At 41.7% G+C, this 19,635-nt stretch overlaps 1 protein-coding gene and 1 long non-coding RNA gene across 8 annotated transcripts in view; one reads left to right on the top strand and one right to left on the bottom strand.

Moving 5' to 3' along the window:
* Positions 1-19,635, bottom strand: part of LOC117944221 (tight junction protein ZO-2-like) — a 66,102-nt gene that overhangs the window by 19,526 nt on the left and 26,941 nt on the right. For all 7 annotated transcript variants that reach the window (XM_034870833.1, XM_034870836.1, XM_034870834.1 and 4 more), the window contains exons 2-10: positions 17,427-17,480; positions 12,908-13,032; positions 12,409-12,511; positions 9,587-10,106; positions 8,129-8,232; positions 7,713-7,866; positions 3,638-3,743; positions 3,055-3,173; positions 2,265-2,328 (exon numbers count right to left, since the gene is read on the bottom strand). In XM_034870833.1, the coding sequence (XP_034726724.1) occupies positions 2,265-2,328; positions 3,055-3,173; positions 3,638-3,743; positions 7,713-7,866; positions 8,129-8,232; positions 9,587-10,106; positions 12,409-12,511; positions 12,908-13,032; positions 17,427-17,480 (1,349 nt within the window). The remainder of the gene's footprint in view (positions 1-2,264; positions 2,329-3,054; positions 3,174-3,637; positions 3,744-7,712; positions 7,867-8,128; positions 8,233-9,586; positions 10,107-12,408; positions 12,512-12,907; positions 13,033-17,426; positions 17,481-19,635) is intronic.
* LOC117944223 lies at positions 96-18,949 on the top strand. The gene is made up of 4 exons (XR_004656521.1): positions 96-428; positions 1,676-1,685; positions 2,824-2,825; positions 18,938-18,949. It is a non-coding gene; the product is annotated as an uncharacterized LOC117944223 (long non-coding RNA).

Genomic DNA, 19,635 nt, shown 5'->3' with positions numbered 1-19,635 from the left:
CTTGCAAATGTTAAATATTCATAAGTCCAGTGGAATGTGGAATCAGTCACCCAACCCACGTTTTTGTGTTGCATAGCATCGATGCTGCAGCTTCAGGCTACATTTACACCGCTACGTTTTGGTTTTTAAGTGGAGTTTTGAGCCAAAAGAGATCTCTGTAAAAGACCTAACCTCTATTTTAACTAACACACCCAAACATCATATCTCAACATTCTGGTATACTGGACATAAATAGGAGACAGTGTGGAGACTTTGCCAACTGCTGGTAGTTGCCATGGTAACATTAGTGGCTTTAGTCTCAGAGAAAGAGACGTTGCGACCGCTAAGACCATATCAGGAGGAGAAACGTTGGCGTCAGAAAGGTCTCCATTTGCAGCCGTAGAGACTGAAACACAACCCCGCAGATTCCAAACCAAAACGGGTCAGAAGTTTAGGGGCTCGGAAACGCCAGAGCAGGGGGAATGAGAGGGGGGAACGCAAGAGCAGGCGGAATGAGAGGGTAAAATGCCAGAGCAGGGGGAATGAGAGGGGGGAACGCCCGAGCAGGGGGAATGAAAGGGGGAAACGCCAAAACGGGGGGAATGAGAGGGGGAACACCAGAGCTGGGGGAATGAGAGGGGGCATGAGAGGGGATAATGCCGGAGCAGGGGGAATGAGAGAGGTAATGAGCAGGGGAAACGCCGGAGCAGGGTAAATAAAAGGTGGGAACACCAGAGCGGGGGGGGGGGGGGACACCAGAACAGAGGGAATGAGAGAGGGGAACACCACAGCAGGGGGGGAACACCAGAGCAGGGGGAATGAGAGAGAAAACGTAGCAGAAGATAATTATTTTTAGACCAAAATGTAGAAGTGTAAATGTAGCCTCAGCCTCGTGCACCAGTGTGATGGCACAGTCTGTGTTCCATCTGCAATGTCCTCAGTATATCTTTGTTAACTTGCGCTGTTATTTTGATGAATATCCATTTAACTACTTGTACATATGGTAAACCACAGGCGGTGTCAAATGACATAGGGGGTGCTTCATCCACCCCAGAACCTGTATAACACAAGCCCAAAAGGACGTCATACTGAGCATCAGATCTCACTAGCTCGGGGTTACAAGTTTCTAACAGATTGAGAAAAAAAAGAGGGGAAGGTGTTTTCCCTCACTGGACACACCCCGGACACATATTATGTTAAAAAGCCATGAAAAAGTACATTTTGTACTGTAATATATCACCTTTAAGTATGCCAAGTAATGGCCCTTTCATGACAATGTATACGAAGAAAAGCACCAAAGCAATTTTCTTCACAATGACTACGTTTATCAAAATCTTCTGAAAATATGTCTGAAGTTTCACTAGTAAAACGTGGAGTGCAGGACATGTAACAGACTTTTTTTTAGGGGTCAGGGGGAAAAATCAATACAGTATAACATCGTGATATTTTCCATGGCAATACTGTATCGATACACAGGCGCTAAGGATCAATCTATTATTTTATACTATATGTGTTGGTCAGTTTGTCAACGGAGAAATGAATCTATTTAGATGTTGGAAAAGTTTCCTTTTTGGGACATTATTTGAAATTGGGAAAATGTTGATGTTGGAAAAAAGGTAATCAATTGCAATATGTTTAAAATTGTAAAAATATTGTATCATGACATAAGTGATGATATTGTATTGAGAAGCCTCAGGTGATTCCTAGTATTTGTACAGTATATTTATCCTTCTTTTCCTTAAGTAGAGACTCTGAATACATCTCCCACCACTGATTGTTAGTATGAAACAGCAAAGTTCTTGCACACTTACTGCAAATATAGTATAATAGTACAGAACACAGTGTATAGAGAGCAGACACATTACTACATGCTGCTGTGGATTTAATGTCATTGTGTCAACCAGTGGCTAAAATCCAGCTGTCTCAATCTATCTAGCCTACTGAACCTGGGACCGATTCCAGAAACACAAGAATAGATGCACTGTGATGAAACCAATGTGTTTTTACATTAATAGCATACAACAGTGAGTCAAGCTGAAGCCAGTTCCTGCAGTAGCCAGGCTCAAGTCATGTCAGCATCGGTTCAAATGTATTCAGGGCCCAGAGCCATTCCACCAGTCTGCACAATCACTATGGGTTGGGGCAATTTATGTACTACTCTCACTAAGGGTCTCACATTGTGATTCTGTTCTCATATGCATACATTTTCATGTGATTATAATAAATATAAGTAGGGTGGACAACACAGCAAAAGTAAAAGTATAATGAGAAAAAGACAAACTCGCCCGTATATTTTTTCATCTTCTGGACTTGGTCGGAGGAGAATCTTGGGTGTGGTTGTTACAGCAACTGTAGATACGAAAATTAGTGAGAGAAGTGTTAATATCTTCTATGCCAACTGCTAACAACATGCTATGTCAGTAAAAGTAAATGTTTAATGAAGCTTTGGTAATGAACAAAGGGTTCAAAGCCAGCGGAGTTCAGAGAGGAGGCGCTGATTAAATCTCAGTCTCGACATGTTCCTGTTTACAATCCAAAATATGAATTAGCAATGGATCAAAGGACTATGTGTGAAGTGTATGCTTTTCCTTCTTAGCCTCTTCAGCTCATTTGTTTAGCTTTACAACCTGCAACTCTGCTCTCATCAACATGTGTCCAGCAGAGAACCAGTTCTGATAAACCATATTCATGTAAGGTATGTTATTGTGTTACCTGTCAGTTGAATGTTAAGAGGAAATCAGGGAGCTTTTGTTGTGACTGGAGAACCGAAGTGGAAAAAGACAGTAAAATGTGGACGTTGACTTTGTTGTGGACGTTGACTTCATTGTTGGTTAATAAAGTGAGATGTGCATTGGAAGCCTGTGTTTCTTTATGTTATAGTCAAACCCAAGTCTAAGCAACATGATAATGCCTTGGTTACAAAACATATATTATATATTGGTTACAAACATATATATATCTATATATATATATACACACACAAACACACACACTATATATTTGTTTTATTCCTGTAATAGGCTATATGTAACCTATGGTTGTGTGTTAATGGCAGCCTGAGGTGGATGGTCTCACCTGGAGGCTCCTCGATGTGCGTTGTGTCTTTGCTCAGCTCGGCAGACGGCTGGGGGTCTTCAGGGACTCGGAATGGGGAGGCCATGGCTGACATCTTGGCTGTCCTTATGGGTTCTTCCCTGTTACAGAAGACAGACGGATATGATGAGAGGCTTTAACAAGGTTTATAGTAACTGCAGCTAATTACTACCCGAGTATGCTAAATTAGCTCATGTACTGCCAGGGGTGGACAAGATACAGTTAGGATACAGTTGGACCTCACATAGCTTTTAAGAAAGGCAATAGGAATTAACAGGACACCTCAGGAGATAAATTAGATATTTTTGATGTCTTGTGGGGAAAGTGCATTTTGAATTTCAAGTCAATCAAAACACATCTAAGTCTAAAGTCATCATCCCAGTCACTGGCACAAGTTTATTTCACAAGTCTTCATAACCAAACTGGAAGTCAGTTGTTTCAGGACTAGAGACTTGGATTTTCTTGATTTCACCTCATCCATAAATCCATCCATCAATAATTCCATTCATACATCCATCAATAAATCCATCCATCACTCAGCCAGCCAGCCAGCCATCCATCCTACCTGGGGTTGTCTCTCTCATTAGAAGAGTGGGAGGACAGGTCAGACTGGCGGGACCTCCTCTCCTCTGGGGGAGAATAGGAATGGTATGACTCCATCTCAGATATGTCTGACAGACATACAAACAAACACACAGACAGCTCAGTTAGACACAGATTAAATCCCCCTTCCCACCACCACCACCACCAGAAGAAGAAAACAGTTCCCCCAGGAAGCCCTGACACCAACTCATGAACAAGGATATTATTAGAGATGCTTGTCAGAATGATGAGGACAAACTCTGGTGCCAAAGCTCAGTACTCAGGATAAAAGCAGCAGTGACTCACCACACTAAGTCCATATAGAAATTAGCAAAGGGTTTAGATTTTTTATTATTTTCCTTCCAGCCATTGCTTTCCATTCGTATCAGTACACTTTAAGAATGAGCTTCCATATTGTGTATATATAAGATGAGCACAGTACAGGTATGATCCTGGTTGGTTTGTTACTGCTGATGTGTATTATAATGATACAGGGCTCAAGCTGTTTGAAATAAGGACAACTAGAGGCAGCAAACAAGTCCTTAAGACCTTTGGGGTACTGGCCATAGTCTGAATCACAGGTTACATGACACCCACTGCCCCTAATTTATCCAACAAAAATCAATAAGTGGCAATGAGCCGTATCAGAAAATCATTGTGTGCATGAATGCGGGGAGTCAACCTACTCAGCTAGAAAAGGGCTCCAATTCTCATGCTATATGGCCCCAAATACGCAAAGGCCTAAACTCCTGTTTTGAACTACTCATTTTACACAGTGTAAAGGTGTGAGAGTAGGCAGGATTTGAACTTCTCTCACAAGCTCAACAACCAAAAAATGTCTCCAAGGACAGTCCAGCAACAGACACACACTGGTGTTGGAGAGAGATGGGGAGGCATTAACATGCAGCCAGGCGGAGTCTATGTATGGACATTCAGAACAGGTGTCGGCACACTTTAAGTCTACCTTAAAGTAGAAAGCCAGGCATTATACCAGCTTTTGTCTCAGACATTGGTTCCTGTGAATGCCTCGTAAACGGGTATGCCATAAAGATCCTGCACAAGAAAGGACTTGGTTAGCGACAATTAATGCTATGCTTTAGAGATGTTATTACAAAATACAAATGTGCTGACCACTTAAGGTCAGCACAGGCTGTGGGTAATGAAAAAGTGAGTTTTCTTCACAGGATGTCTGACGGCTCATCCTTAAGGGATGAGGTTTGCTTCAAACTAATTAGCTTGTTACTAAGTGTACTGTAGTTTGACCACATTCTAAGGCAAAAGTGTTCATAGCTTTTGTCCACAATAAAAAGCCTGTGGGCACAGAGGGAAGCGATGTGACGGATTGTTCAAATCGGGGATTACAGTGCATCTCTCCTTGCAGACAGTCAAGTTGTGACAGTTGTGAAAGTGACAGTAATTAATTTCAAGTTTCACATGAGAATCTGACAAGCACTTTGTTGAAAGCATTTCAATGCCTTAAGTGTGTGTATAATGTATATCTTAAGGAGTATAACTTCAAAGAGCTACTATAAAATACGACTAATAATGTTCAGATACTTTAAAGAAACGCTTTCTAAAGCCCCATCAGGCAACTTCTGCAATGCCAGTAAAGAGCAGCTCTGGGAGTCAATCCATACTGCTTTGAACCCAGTAACACACTGGTCCAAAGTGCTTACACACCGCCTGCTGTCCACAGAGAGCGCCTGGCTTTTATTCAGTCCCTGTAAAAACAATTTAACATGGGTGGCACTGCCAGTCTTTGATTAGGCTGCTTTTATCCATCAGAGCGTGGCACTCCGCCCACTGCTGTGCAGAGAGGGAGGGAGGCATCAACAGAACACCAAGAAACAGAAGAGACATTTGAGGACTCAGGTGTGAGAGGACAAGCAACGGAACCACATAAAAGAGAGCAAAAATTAAAAAGTGGCAATACATCGGTCCCTCTGAAACCAAGACGCCCTGATACACCAGCAGAGAGACAGCAGAACAACAGGTACCATGGATCACATGGTCATTAGTTTGACTTGGGTTAGAGAGACAGTGTGCATGCAGGGCTGTAACTGGAGGGGGCGGAGTTTAAAAAAGCCAGAATCAGACATTGAAATAGAAGAGGGAGAGACAATGTAAGACAGCAGCTTAGAGACGGACAAAATGTCAAACCTGAACACGTGTTAGCCATATATGTCAGAAAAGACATCACTCAGTTTCATGTCACAACGCCAAATTGGTACGGTGTGTTGATGAGGAAGAGTCCAACAAAAAACATTCAATACTGAGTTTTTGGAAGCGGGACGTAAGGATGGCAATCTGGACCAGTCTATCCATCTGTGGGTCAAACAAAAACTCCTCTGCACCAACATATCTTCACAACAGGCACGTATTTTCTGTAAGATCAGGAAAACAACTTTAATCTTGGTTATGAAATATTTAAACAAGAAGTGGGACAAAGTGTTTTTTCTTCAGCCCTGTCTCCAGCCATCTACTGGGGGCACTGGACCCCTGGCGGCCCCTAGTGTTAATGCTAGAAGTTTGCAAAGCATATTTAAAAGTTTGGTTTGGCTCTGGTGTTTCCCACGCAACATATAGCCCACCCCCTTCCAGGGTTTGTGTTATTTCTTTAAAGCATTGTAACTATCCAGTGTAGAGTTGAATATACCTAGTTCACAGCAATAAGGGCTCTAAAAGACTAAAATGTCTTCTTATATACAAGAAATACCAAAATCTAAGAGTGTTGTGCATTCATTCTACTCAGAGGATGAACTCTTTTTACACACAGTCATAGTGTCTGTGTGTATTTTGGATTGTATTTTAAGCATAGACTGTAACCCTGTGATTAAAGTAATGCAGTTTGTTCTTATCACGCTACCCTTGTGAAGATATATTGTGCTGTATATTAAAACAGGATTGTAGACGGAGACAAAAAGGGAGGTGAGAGTTGAGACCCAGCACCGGGACAGACAGCGGCGAGTTGCTACACTGTTAGGACCAGTCATTAATGTGTTAATACAAGGAAAACTCAACAAACATCTTACCCACTTTATGAGCCACGCTATGTCATGCAACATTCTGTATTCACAAAAATAAATCATCACCCTTTGTCTGCAACATCATGATTCCATATTCAGACACTATTATATAATAAAGCACATTTATTTCTGCAGGCAGCTTACTGACTACTGCCACTGGCATTTCTCAACTTTTATACTTAATAAATCACACAATTCAAATTAAATAGTGATTAAAATGTGTTTATTTATTCAGGAAAATGAATCATGTTATAAAAAGTTAAAGATTTAGAGCAGTATAAAGAGAAGTGCAAAGGGTGTGAAAGCTTTACAACTTAGTCAGGTTGCGTCACAGCCGTTTTACAGCTTAGAGAAAGGCAACAGTGTTACACATGCTGTGTCTTGGGTGGTCCTTCATCTAAAAGAATGACATTTTATCTGGAAGAGAGAGCACAGACAGAGATTGCACTTTTGAGCGATTACAGGGATCGCTTTTGCTTGTCAAAGATGTTTCAGTTCAGAACGATCAGTTACATTTTCTATCAGGTAGGAAGTTTCTGGGGCCACAGTAAGGTCCTGAGACAACCCTGAACCGCTGCTGACTCCTTTCTTTTTACAGCTATACACAGAAACTGAGAAGAAACTCAACTCTGCTTGGTCTCAGATGTTGTTTTCTAGCCGCTTCAATGTCTGATATTTTCCACCTTCGTATGTGTGTATGTAAACTTGATGATTGTAACTATAGGATACAGTTAAAATAATGTCTCTCTCAGAGACTTTACAGTTAGCTTGTCTGCTAAGGTCAGTCGCCCATGTATATTTTCCAACAATAAGTAACAGTTTTGACTGAATTTAAAGGGACATTTCTGACATCCTCAGGCCTCTGTAGATTATGGAATAGTCTATACAATAGTACAAGGAAAAGGAGAATTACTTCCCGTTCACACCTGTGGGAGACACTGGTTCTTTTAATGTGGTGTAGGCGGGACTGCAATGCACATACATCCATGTGGTTTAACACTAACCCTGTTGGCCATGCATTCAGGGACTCACCGTCATTATCAGAGTCAGAGTCGGCGAGAGGGGGGATCCGGACCAGGATCTGACGGCGGTCCCTCTGGACCACCAGCTGCAGCTTCCCCCGCGACTTCTCTATAAGCTTCCCAGCATCGTGCAGAGAGAGGTTCTCCGTCACTGTCCCATTGATCTACACACAAACACACACACACACACTTTATGTAATCTTGCTTTATCTTTATCTTTGATTTTACAATCCCTGTGACATACTGAAAGTATTCACCTCACATACCCAGGACCTCACAAGACAAATAAGCAAAAATAGAATAAACGGTTGTTAAATAGACTTGAACATAACAAAGATACATGTCTGATCCCTGGTATGAATCTTGGAGGGTTGAGAATGGATGGATGATGTGTGTGTGGCGCACGGTGGATAAACGTGTGTGCACCTTGAGGATGATGTCTCCCTCCTGCAGGTTCCCATCTTTGGCAGCCAGGCCTGTGCTGGTCATCTGTTTGATGAAGATCTGACTCCCCAGACGCAGGCCGTACTCTAAAAAAAAAAAAACAACAACAAAAAACACACAACCGATTACTGCAAACCGCTGCTGTGCTGCAACCGACTCAAGGTTGGAATTTCTAATACAATAGATGAATGCCCTAGTTGCACTATTTGGATGCCTGGAAGTTCTTCATCAGGCCCCTGGACATTACTAACTAGCCAAGGTTAGAGTTCCAGTCAACACAGTGAAAACACGCTCCACTCCGGTTTCTCAAGTGTTACAGTACCTGCTCTACAATCTTTCTTTCTGCTCACTCTTTACATTAGGTTACAAAAAATAGAAACAACTCTCCCATCTAATACAACAGCCCTGCAATACATCCCATCATAGTCAAGCCTATGTTTAGACAGCTGCCCATTCAACTCTACAGTCACTTCAGAGGCTGCACCTAATGCTGGACTGCATTATGCAGGCAATTCTAATACTCGTTATGTATAAAAACGGCCTTGGATAATATTAGAAACAACGATTAGTTGGCTGTATTCAGAGTCCCGCCAGAGGACGGTCCTCTTACCGGACCCCTCCTCTCCGTAGAAAGGTTCAAACCCTTCTAGTGCACACATTCATTCTACTGAAGTGGAAACTAGCACACCCTCCCACTTTCGCTATGTAGATCAAAGATGTTGCAGGAACTAAAAGTGTTAAAGTGTCATTGATATTGCAGAAGCTATAGGCAATAAATACCCCCGTGGCTTTTAGATATTAGAACTATCTGAGTGCGAGCTTTGTACTTTCATTATTATCTGATGTGATTATCTGTTGTACAAGACCTATTGTTAGTGTCTGTAAATGTTTCTGTAAAATATTTATGTAATATTTTATAGAATTTGTATGCAATATGTTTACTCTCTAAAATACCAATAAATAGACTTTTAAAAAGAATATTTTGATTGTTGAGTTTTTTGTGGGCATCAAGTGAAAAGAGAGAATCTAATACTTACTGTATATGTATATATATGATTAAAAAATTAAGGCAATGGTCTGTTGTGAGTGAAAGAATTGTGGTTGCCGTGTAACCCAACAACCCATGTAACTCCTAATATAATTTTCCCTTCATATGTATACTGTTCATATTGTATTTTGATATTGTGTGTATTTTAAGTTTTGTCTTATTTTTTTCCTCTCTTTTGATTTAGTATTTTTGTTCTATTTTAATTGGAGTATGCATTTGAGACTACCCAGATTAAGCCCCCATGAGAGTTGTTTGCAACTCTCCATCACATCTTTTATTGATTATGTGTATATTAATCTGTAGTATTTGTACATGTGTAAATCAATCAACTAAACTAAACTGTGCTAGACCAGAACCGCCTGTCAGTGACCTGGGCAGCCGCGGGGTTTTACCTTCGGTGGGTCTGTTCTTCACCAGCAGGACATTGACGGGTTTGTCCAGCGGCTCCAGCGCTCTGGAAGCTTCTGGGGACGGGGGGTTATCGTTGAGCTGGTCCCTGCTGCTGTACCTGCCTCCTCTTCCTCCTCCTCCTCCTTCGCCCCGCTCATACTTGTCCTCCATTCGATAGCTGTCCCCGGGGCTGCGGCCGCGGCTGGGGTACCGCTGGCGATCGCCGCTGGTGTCCAGGGCTCGCCCCCGACTACCATCCCTCTGGGATCTCTCCGGGCTAGGCGAGCTTCTCTCGAGGCTCCTCCCACGGCTCCTTGCTCTCTGGTTGGTGTCCCGCCCTCCTCTGTACCCGGGCTCCAGGTATCCTTTGCTGTCCGAGATGTGGTCCCGGCCTTCATCGCGATACCAGCCGTTGTCATTGTCGGCGTCGTAGTAATGGGTGGAGGGGGCGTACTCCCGACTGTCTCCGCCTGGGGAGGGGGGCTGCTTTAGTGAGTGGACTTTACGAGGTCTCTTCACCGTCTGACAGAGAAGAACAAAAACAACCATCAGACAAGCTCTGGTACCATTCACTGACGCCGCTCACCTTACTCCTAATGGGACATTTCACATTTCAAAGACTGTTATGAAACACTACCAATAATATAAAAATGGATATTGTTACAATAATAGTTTCATACAGAACTCAATGATCCTGGACTCTCTTTACCACACCAAGCGCCAGGTTTGCATTCCCTCCTTCCATTTGCAGATGTTCAAAGAATGATTTCTAGTTTTTCTAAGTAGTCGAGCTACTCGACAAGTAGGCTGTGGAGCGTTATTTCGATGTCCAGTAGTCTAACGCATGTAAAGACCTAGTGAAACAACATTTTCCACAATAGAAACATGATATAAATATATACTCTTCTAGCTATTAAAATGTCAGAATTATCCACAGTGTATAATATTTCAATAACCGCTTCACGATGACGGCAAGCAGTTGTTAACAGACATTCTCAAAGATATATAGCCCTGTAACAATCTAAATTAACACCTTTTGGAAATACTATCCATGATATATAGTAAAATATTAAAGTTTTTGGAAGTTTATATGCCTTAAACTGTATGTTTCATTCTCCAAACCCCCCCGCTGTTTAATTTGTCATGTCCAGGAGGAATAATGAAAGATTACACACGTCTCACTTTTGCTGTAATAATTCCTTAACGTTTTTTTTCAAAGCTGAAAATACAACTGTAATTGACAGATGACACGCGTAGGTTGCTAGTGACAACATTTTAGCTTTCAGTGTGATACGACCGCTTTGTAAATCCCATTTAATTAAAAAGTGTTTCAACTGTCCCGGCTCTCCCCTATCTCTATGAAGGATGGTACGGACGCTTTAATTAGATGCAAATAAAACCCATGACGACCGTGAAAACATTAAACCCTTGTGTACTGCATATAGACTGTATAAGTGAAGACATAACATCTGGATCTCCCCCCTGGTGGCTGGCTGCAGTGTAGGTTATAAACTCCTCCCCCTCTATTTTAGTTGACATGGACCAAACCAAAAAAAGTACACATCAAATACATTTTTAACAAAAGATGGTTTCTGTCGTTTTGGGTAGTTCTGATCTGTTCTAGTGTTCATTTTTCTGATCAGTTTGGTTTTTATTAGTTATTTGATGCTATAAAACAGGCTGAAACATCACTTTTGACAGCTGGGATTGACCCACGAATGGTTGCAGTGTATGGGCGGGACTTGGATAGTAGAGGTGGGAATCACCAGACACCTCCCGATACGAAATCCTCACAATATGTACACCACGATACAATATTATTACGATATTAAACATATTGCAATATTCTGTGATATATTGCAATTTAAGACCTTTTTCCCAACTTCAAATTTTGTACCAATTTCAAATGACGTCCCAAAAAAGAAACTTTGTCAATATCTGTTTTATCTAATCTATCTTCTATGTCTGATTCCCTCAAACAGGAGTGAGAGTAAAGATACAGTTTAGCTAGATGTCATGAAAGCAGCACATCAGATTCCCTCGACATGGCGTTTATATTTAGCTGTGTGGAGCAGTAAGATTAGCTCGGTATACACATGGGAACAAGTACTGCTACTTTTAGAGCTGCAGCAGCGTGAGAGGCAGTCAGGCAGAAAACCTGACACACACACACACGCACACGCACTGTTTATGTGTGTGAGGGGTGGTGTCTGGGGAGGGTTACAGTAGGTCACAGCATAAGATACACACACTATCATTATCGCCATTCATTGGCACTGTTTACGTGTGTGGTGTCTGGGGTGGGGGGGTTAGAGTAGGTCACAGCATAAGACGCACGCACGCACGCGTGCGCACACACACAAAAGGAAAAACCAAGAGAGTTGGGAGACTTGATCCATGAAATATGGAGATAACAGCACACATTTTCATATAGTCTCTGGTGGAAGACATTTACTGTTGTTGTTGTTCGGACAGAAAGCAGAGGGATTCATTGGTTTTAGTGACACGCAGCAGCCAAGCTCATAACACAACATTCCTGCAAACGATAATACAATTATTTCAACTTTTGGAATGCTACACTTCTTGGAGGCTTCTTGGCTCTTTAGGGAACAAAAACTCTGAACTGAATTGTTGGATGGCTTTTAGAACTATAAGTCCACTTCAGCTGTGTTTTTTTTTTATAATTGCTTTTTTATCTTAAATCTGCAAACTGTGTCCACTGAAACACAGGCTGGAGGTACCACTATTGGAAATAAAGTCCAATGTCACCCATATTGACTCTGCAAAAGGACACTGTGTCTCCCTTGTGTGTGTTCGTACTCACTATTTTAGCCACTTTGCCACATTTACGAAGGGACTGCACAGCAAAGGAGTGAGGCACGTTGTCCATGGGGATGGAGTTGACCTGAATGACACGATCATTCTCACTGGGCAAAAAAAAGAGACACACAAATAATACAAGATCATTGTGACAATAAAATAAAAATCAACATTAAAAATGTTTCACAAATAATAGAGTAATGCTTTGTGCCAATTAGTCGTTATTCCACCTAATTTGATTGCAGAAACTAATTATTTTACTAAAGGTACTTTGAATTTTCTGTGAAATTACTTTACTATAAGACATTTTGTGTCTTATTTGTGGCAAGATCTTTTATACAGAGATGTGCTAGCTATCTCCGCTGTATGTGAGACAGACATCGTTAAGTACAGAGTGACTAGTAGTGATTTGTAGTAGAGGTGAAGCTGTAGAGCACCCAGGCATCTAGTCCACTGAAGCATTAAACACAAAGGAGGACATGGCTCCTGTCTGACAGACTTACAAGAGTAATCCATCAGCTGGACCTCCCTGCAGCACGTCTGACACGATGATTGACGTCTCCCCGTTGTCCACGTTGGGGTTGTCCCGCCCACCTGACACAGCGATGCCAAAACCCATCTTGGCGTCCTACAGAAGAAACAAACATACAGCACATTCAGATAGAATGCCACTTACAGTAACACTGAACCAAACCGCGGGGGAGAGCTGTCACTGGTAAGACCCCCACCATGTCAACCCTGTCTCATTGAAATGACCTTGATAAACTAATGAATGGTTTCACTTAGCACATTTCCAAAGAAACATGATTGCTGCTTTGATTACACGCACTGCTGATGCATTTTCTTTTTCATGTAGTGTTACATTCTTGTACTCTGCAGAAGTGGTGGAGAGGGGGTTTGTGTGTGTGTGTGTGTGTGTGTGTGTGTGCGCGTTGTGGGGGCATCACCACGGTCACGTGACGCCTACCACGGGTCTGAGCTCGTCACCTGGCACTGGCAAAAAAACATTGACATGGCTACGTAATGTTTTATGACACGGATTCATTGATTCTAATGACATGGTGTTGTGTCTGATGACATTGCGTCTTACATGGATTCAAGATTTTCAAAAGGTTTTCAAAAGATGGAGCAAATCCGACCTTTGTCGAGTTGGGGAGGGCAATGTTCCACGTCACACAACAACATACACGGTAGGGAAGGCAAAGACATGTCTCCGTTCTCAGCTGTGGTAGACACATTGACATTGATTACAGCTGCAGTGTTTACCACTGCTCATTAGCCTAGCAGCTAGCAGAGTTTCTGCAACAGATGTTGTGGGCTAAGGTTTAGGCCCATGTTTTTTTCAGGGGTAATGCCGTTCACTTTACTGACGGTTTTGACAACAGATAAAGCCACGGTGTCTTGAGAAGCTCTAGCTTGTTGTTTTATTCACTTTTAAGTCACTTAACATCAACTTTTCTATCTCTTTTCCCTATCTTGTTTCCTCATTAATCTTCACTAAGGCCGCTGCCGCTCCCCCATGTGAGGCAGATTTGAGTCGCGCATGCTCAGATGTAAACGTTTATGGCATAACGCGTCATACCCAATGAGAGTCGAGTCAGACCGGCTCTGGTCGAGTGCCGATTTTAATTGCGGATTCTCAGATTTAAACGGTTTACGGCATAACTGTCATACTGAAATTTGTGAAATTCATGAAATATTAAAGTTTTGTCATTACAAACACTAACAGGAGATGGAAATAATTTGAAAAAGTAGCTACCTATGATTTTTTGATTGCTAGCGTGGGCTCAAAACGCCATTCCACTGACAGCCTTTCCTGTGTTTGATGCTTACTTGTAGCCAGCAGTGAACAAACTTGGTCCATTTTTACTATTTACTGACTTTGCTCTTTCTACAGACTAGAAGAAAAAGGTTCCTACTTGTTGGAATCAAACCTTTCATCCACCATAAAAGAACTCATCTTAACCCATGAAGTTTATAAGAGAGACCTGCAATAACTCTGAGAGTCCTCACATCCAAGGGTAAATAATACCTTTCCGGTTTAAACTTTTTCAAACAAAAAACACAAAATCGATTTAAGATTAGAAGAGTTGACTTGAGTTTACTTAGGAGCAAAAATCGCAATTAAAACTTGACGGATTGCACAGCCCTATAACTGACTACCTTCCACCAGTCTCTGTAACAGCCACGACGAGTGAAAAACTGTTCGCCCCCCCCCCCCACCCAACCAAGACTAGTGCCAGACGGACTCCAACAACCCCGCCTGTCGGCTGACCGCTATTGAAGCCAGCAGCGAAAGCAACAGCCAGCATGAAAGCCCAGCTCACAAAGCAACGCAGAGCACAGAAACTCAGAAATGATCAAAACCAGCGAGCCATAAGCTCCGCTAACAGCAAACCAAGTGGTAAGACTCCGAACACAACAGGGTGTGTGACGAGCTTACTTTGATAGGGGATTGAATCTGAAGGAAGGTAATACAGACTTCACATTCTGCCAGTGATGGAGGCACAGCCTCCAAAAGCCCCATCACACATGCAAATCAACTAGACATGTAACACACACCTGCACCACAGATGGACTAAACACCTGATTACTAGGGCTGGGGTACCCAATTGAATAAGTTTTGTGCATGTTTTGTGTTACTTTATTGTGTTTCTCGTTTTTGTTTCACACTAGCAGCCATCTGCACTAGAATATCCAAAGCTCAGTTTTCTACTAGCTAACTTTTTTAAGTCCATTTTATAAAATTCCAAGTACAAGTTCCAGGAAAAATGCTTGTCCCCCACGTTCATATATGGAGGTTAAAGAGCAAGTTTTGAGTTTAAAAAGATATTTCTCCCTTATTTGAAATGGAATGATGTTTTCACCAATATCCCATTTATGAAATGGATAACATAACAAAATAAAAAATTAAATATTATAAATATGATGAAAATGTCTGTCCCCAGGTGTCACCTGGGGCAAGAGAGGAGAGGCTTACCTGGGTTAGCCTCTCCTCTCTAAGCGTAGCTCCCATGGCGCCATTTTAATGCTACGACGCCGTTAGCATTCCATTGACTGACATTCATTTTGACATCACTTTGACAGAGAATATCTTTACATATAAAGCGTGTAAAGACTCTATTTGTCCATAGTTTATTACTACAGAAACACGACAATGTATAATAGGCTCAATTACCTTGTAGCTCACGTTATGGCTCCGTAGCAGACGTTTTTGTAAAAATAGGCTAACTATTTGTGTCATAACCACGTGACTTGCTGTCGCATGGACAACAAATTACCGTGTTGTCCGGAGGAGCACGCAGGCAGTTTCGACTTACATTAGCCGTTTAGGTTTAATTACTAATGTTTACTAGCATTTTAGTTGGCAATAATAAACCTGTATCTATATTATCTCCTTACATATACCTATGCTCTCCATCTCTGCAAGATTGAGATTTCTCTTGGCACAGCTACCAGAAGATTTACAACTTTCAGACAGACACGGGTTCTGTTTGTCCATTGCTTTAACTGTCTATGGTAGCTGCTCAGTGACTCGGTCAGTCAGTGGGTTTTGGGTGAGAAACACACTGCAGCTGACGGTTCAAACGGTTCATTTCACAGCAATCATAAAGCATACGCACATGGCCCGGGCAGTAAAAGGGAAGGAACGGGTTGTTGCCTCACCTCCCCTCTCCGTCTCGGTCTTATGCTGAAGAATGTCTCCCTCTCCCAATAGCACAGTGCGGTCCGGTCCCTCTTCCCTCACATATCCGCAGAATAAATGCGCAGTGCACCAGCCAGGCTAAATGTCTCCTGTGGTGAGGTGTGTTTGGAATCTGCGATGCGACAGAGCAAACTGCGAACTGTAGCAGCTTTCTCTCACAGAAACAGACTGCAGTCACTCACAAAGCAGCCGGCGCTGAAGTGGAGACAGACACCGGCATAGCAGAGCGAAGTCTCGGTGACACTGTCCAACTATTTCAATGAAATGAGCTGGTTTGGACCCTGGAGACGTCCAGAACACAGGACCTTCTTCCTGTATTTACTTTCTTGCTCCCGCCCCAGACACATCTGACCAATAGGAGGAGTGGACATAATGCTACTGCGTGGTGTGGAATGACGCATTTTGGTTCGCTTGGATTTTTCAACTGATTCGGACCAAAGCAAACCAACTACAGGTGTAAAAACGCCCCAAATCGTCTTCTGCCAGCATAAAGAGAAGCACAGTTTTTTTTGTTTTTTTTATTAACCCTTGTGTTGTCCTTGGGTCAAATTTGACCCGTTTTTCTTTTTTTAATCCGAATTATATGTTTTCTTTCAACCCAATTTCACAAAAATAAAATGCAACACTAAAATAAACATTGATGATTACTACTTTTCATGGACTACCTGAGTGAAAATCTGTGATAATACATAAACACATGTTCCTCTGATCTTAACTATTTACTAATCCCTGAATTTCTGCAAATTTTACCCAGAGATTTGGCATCGTTTTATGTAAATGAGGTGCAGTGAAACGGAAGTGTAAAACAAGAAGGCTAATGGTAATAAATTGGAACCAAAGTTAGTATAAGAAGACGTAAGACAGAAATGGGGAATCATTTACGGCCTACTTTATGCTTAGAAACAGGCAAACCAAACCAGGTCAATGTTGGTCGATGGGAAGACAATTCAAGGGATAAAACACAATGAAGTCTGCAGACCTCTTTCCATTGACTTTCTCTAGTAAAAGGTTAAACAGAACAACAACAAGACAACACATGCAAACAATATAGCCAACTTAAAGTAGGCTGACCTGACTGACTGATCCAGGACCAAAGAGGTAAATATACTGTGTTATATTAGGAAAAAAGGTAGGCCTAATAGAGGTTGTCATACTAAAGTTTTCAAGATCAGGATTTGAGCTTTATCAGGAGTACGCTTTCAGATGTTTTTGGGGGTAGGGGGATAATAAATGCAAATGTAGGTTCCCATATGCTTCAGGCTGCTGAATAGCTGGATGGATGCCTCTTGCTTTAACAAAACAGTTTGTGAACTCACCCGCTGCAGGTTGACTGTGTACTGCTCCCAGACCATCTCCTCCATCCCTGAGCTCTGTAGAGAACACACAAACACGCCACAGGGTTAGCAACACAGGCATCTGGGAGGAAAGTCAATCCCCAAAAAAAGATGTTGTAAAGATTCATCCAATAATATATACTTTCACAATGCTTTACGAGCCCTGAGAAAACTGAACATATACGCACAGAAGTACACATAAGACAAATCTGTGTGCAGTAGGAACATATACTGTAGATCACTGGAGGAGAGGAGACTAACCCAGATTAAGACACACACACACACACACACACACACACACACACACACACACACACACACACACACACACACACACACACACACACACACACACACAACAGTGTTTTGTTATTTATCTATTGTTTCATTACAGAGGGTCCTCATATACAGTAACCCAACTGAATTAACTTAACCCCTCCACCCTGATAGTTTACCCTCCCTCAATAATCCATCCCCGCAAAGACACTCATAATCACAATTTCCAGATATTTAAAGTTAACCGATTCATATACAACCCAGAAATCAGTAAACTTTATTTTGTTTTATATCACTTTATTCAAAATGTCTAAAGCAATATTATTAACAAATCAGACTACAACGTTTCCTGGTGAGAGGAATCATTGATACGACCAATCCTCCAAAGAGAAGGTTGTTTAAAGATCTTATTTTTTTTAGTTAGCATTGATTTCCAGTTGCATGTTCCATAGAGCTGGGAAAAAGAATTGATTCTTAGATGCATTGTTCTCTAGAACAATGCAAGGCTCGATTATGATAATATAAATCGATTATTATTTTTTTTAATGTCTTGATTTCTATTTAAAAGGGACTGTCTCCAGATATGAACAAATCAGAAAACAGAGTGACTGAAAGAGAATGGTAGTCTGGCTATCACCAGACCAAGCCAAGCTTAACAGATCTGGATTTTCTCTGCACAAGAGGCGTGACCAAAGAGTATATGACTCTGTACGCTATTGGATAGTTCTTCAACCAATCAGACCAACGATCAGGGTGGCGTAGAAGCAACAGCGGCATCAACGGTTGGCTGCCCTTCGGTGGCGTTCGGTGGCCGCCATGTTGAATGCAAACCAGAAGCTGCTTGTTTGCTTCTCTATCGCAATCGTATTAACCCTCATGTTGTTCTTTGGTAAAATGGACCCGTTTTCTGTTGTTTTTTTTGTCACAAAAAATGAGCCGTCAAAATAAGCTGAAAATGTCAACATGAAAAATATCAAAAAACATCCCAAAAAAGCACTGTTAACCCAACAGCACCCAACATTAAAAAAGTGACAAAAATGTTGGAAAAAGGAATAATAATGTAGAAAAAAGTGACCAAAACGTTTTTTTTTCATGTTTGACGGGAAGACAACACAAGGGTTAAACCTGCCAATAGCGGGTCAGGTACGTAGATTAGCCAGTTTGTGATTGGTTCCCGCAAAATTGTGAACTGAAGCAGGAGAATTAAACGTCTCCAGGTCTCCAGACCAAGCTGCAAGGCCAAATCAAATCGCCGGCAGAGTGGGCGGGGCTTACCCAGAATAAGAGGATTGGAGAATGGACAACAACTTAGAGTTTAGGCAAGAGTGCAGGAAAAACAACACACAAAAATGACAAAAAAGGAAAAAAAAGGTAAAAGTGTTGCATATATACAAATGATCTGCCAGGACAGCCATAAAATGGCATATGTCTTTTGATCTACTTTATCCCATTACATGTGACCACCTCATGCTCCCTGTTCTCCACCTTTAAACATGACTGAGCCTTTGACATGGAAGATCACTGTGTGAGAAGGTGACTTTCACAAGCATGTTTAAGGCTTAAACATGGAATGACTATAATAAAAACCTCAGTAGACTAAACATTTCATTACAACTCGTGTGTGATAAAATACTGCATATGTCAGAATTTAACAAAATCATGCACGGAGATGTACATAAAAAAAACTGTTGCATCAAGATGCATCTATAAAACGGTTTAGAATTGAATTGTGGACCTCTGAATTAGAATTGAATCGCGAGGTGCCCAGAGAGTCCCACCCCTAATATTACAGCCCTGAATCTATCTTTAAATCCACCTTTATGTCTTTTACATTTAATACATTCAAATCAATTAAATATGAGACTCTTTACGCAGCAGAGCCTGAGGATAAAACCCATCAGCACACTCTGCTCTC

This window comes from Etheostoma cragini, chromosome 5 (genome assembly GCF_013103735.1).
Source record: "Etheostoma cragini isolate CJK2018 chromosome 5, CSU_Ecrag_1.0, whole genome shotgun sequence".
Lineage (NCBI taxonomy): Eukaryota > Metazoa > Chordata > Actinopteri > Perciformes > Percidae > Etheostoma > Etheostoma cragini.
This window is presented reverse-complemented; position numbering and strand designations above follow the sequence as displayed.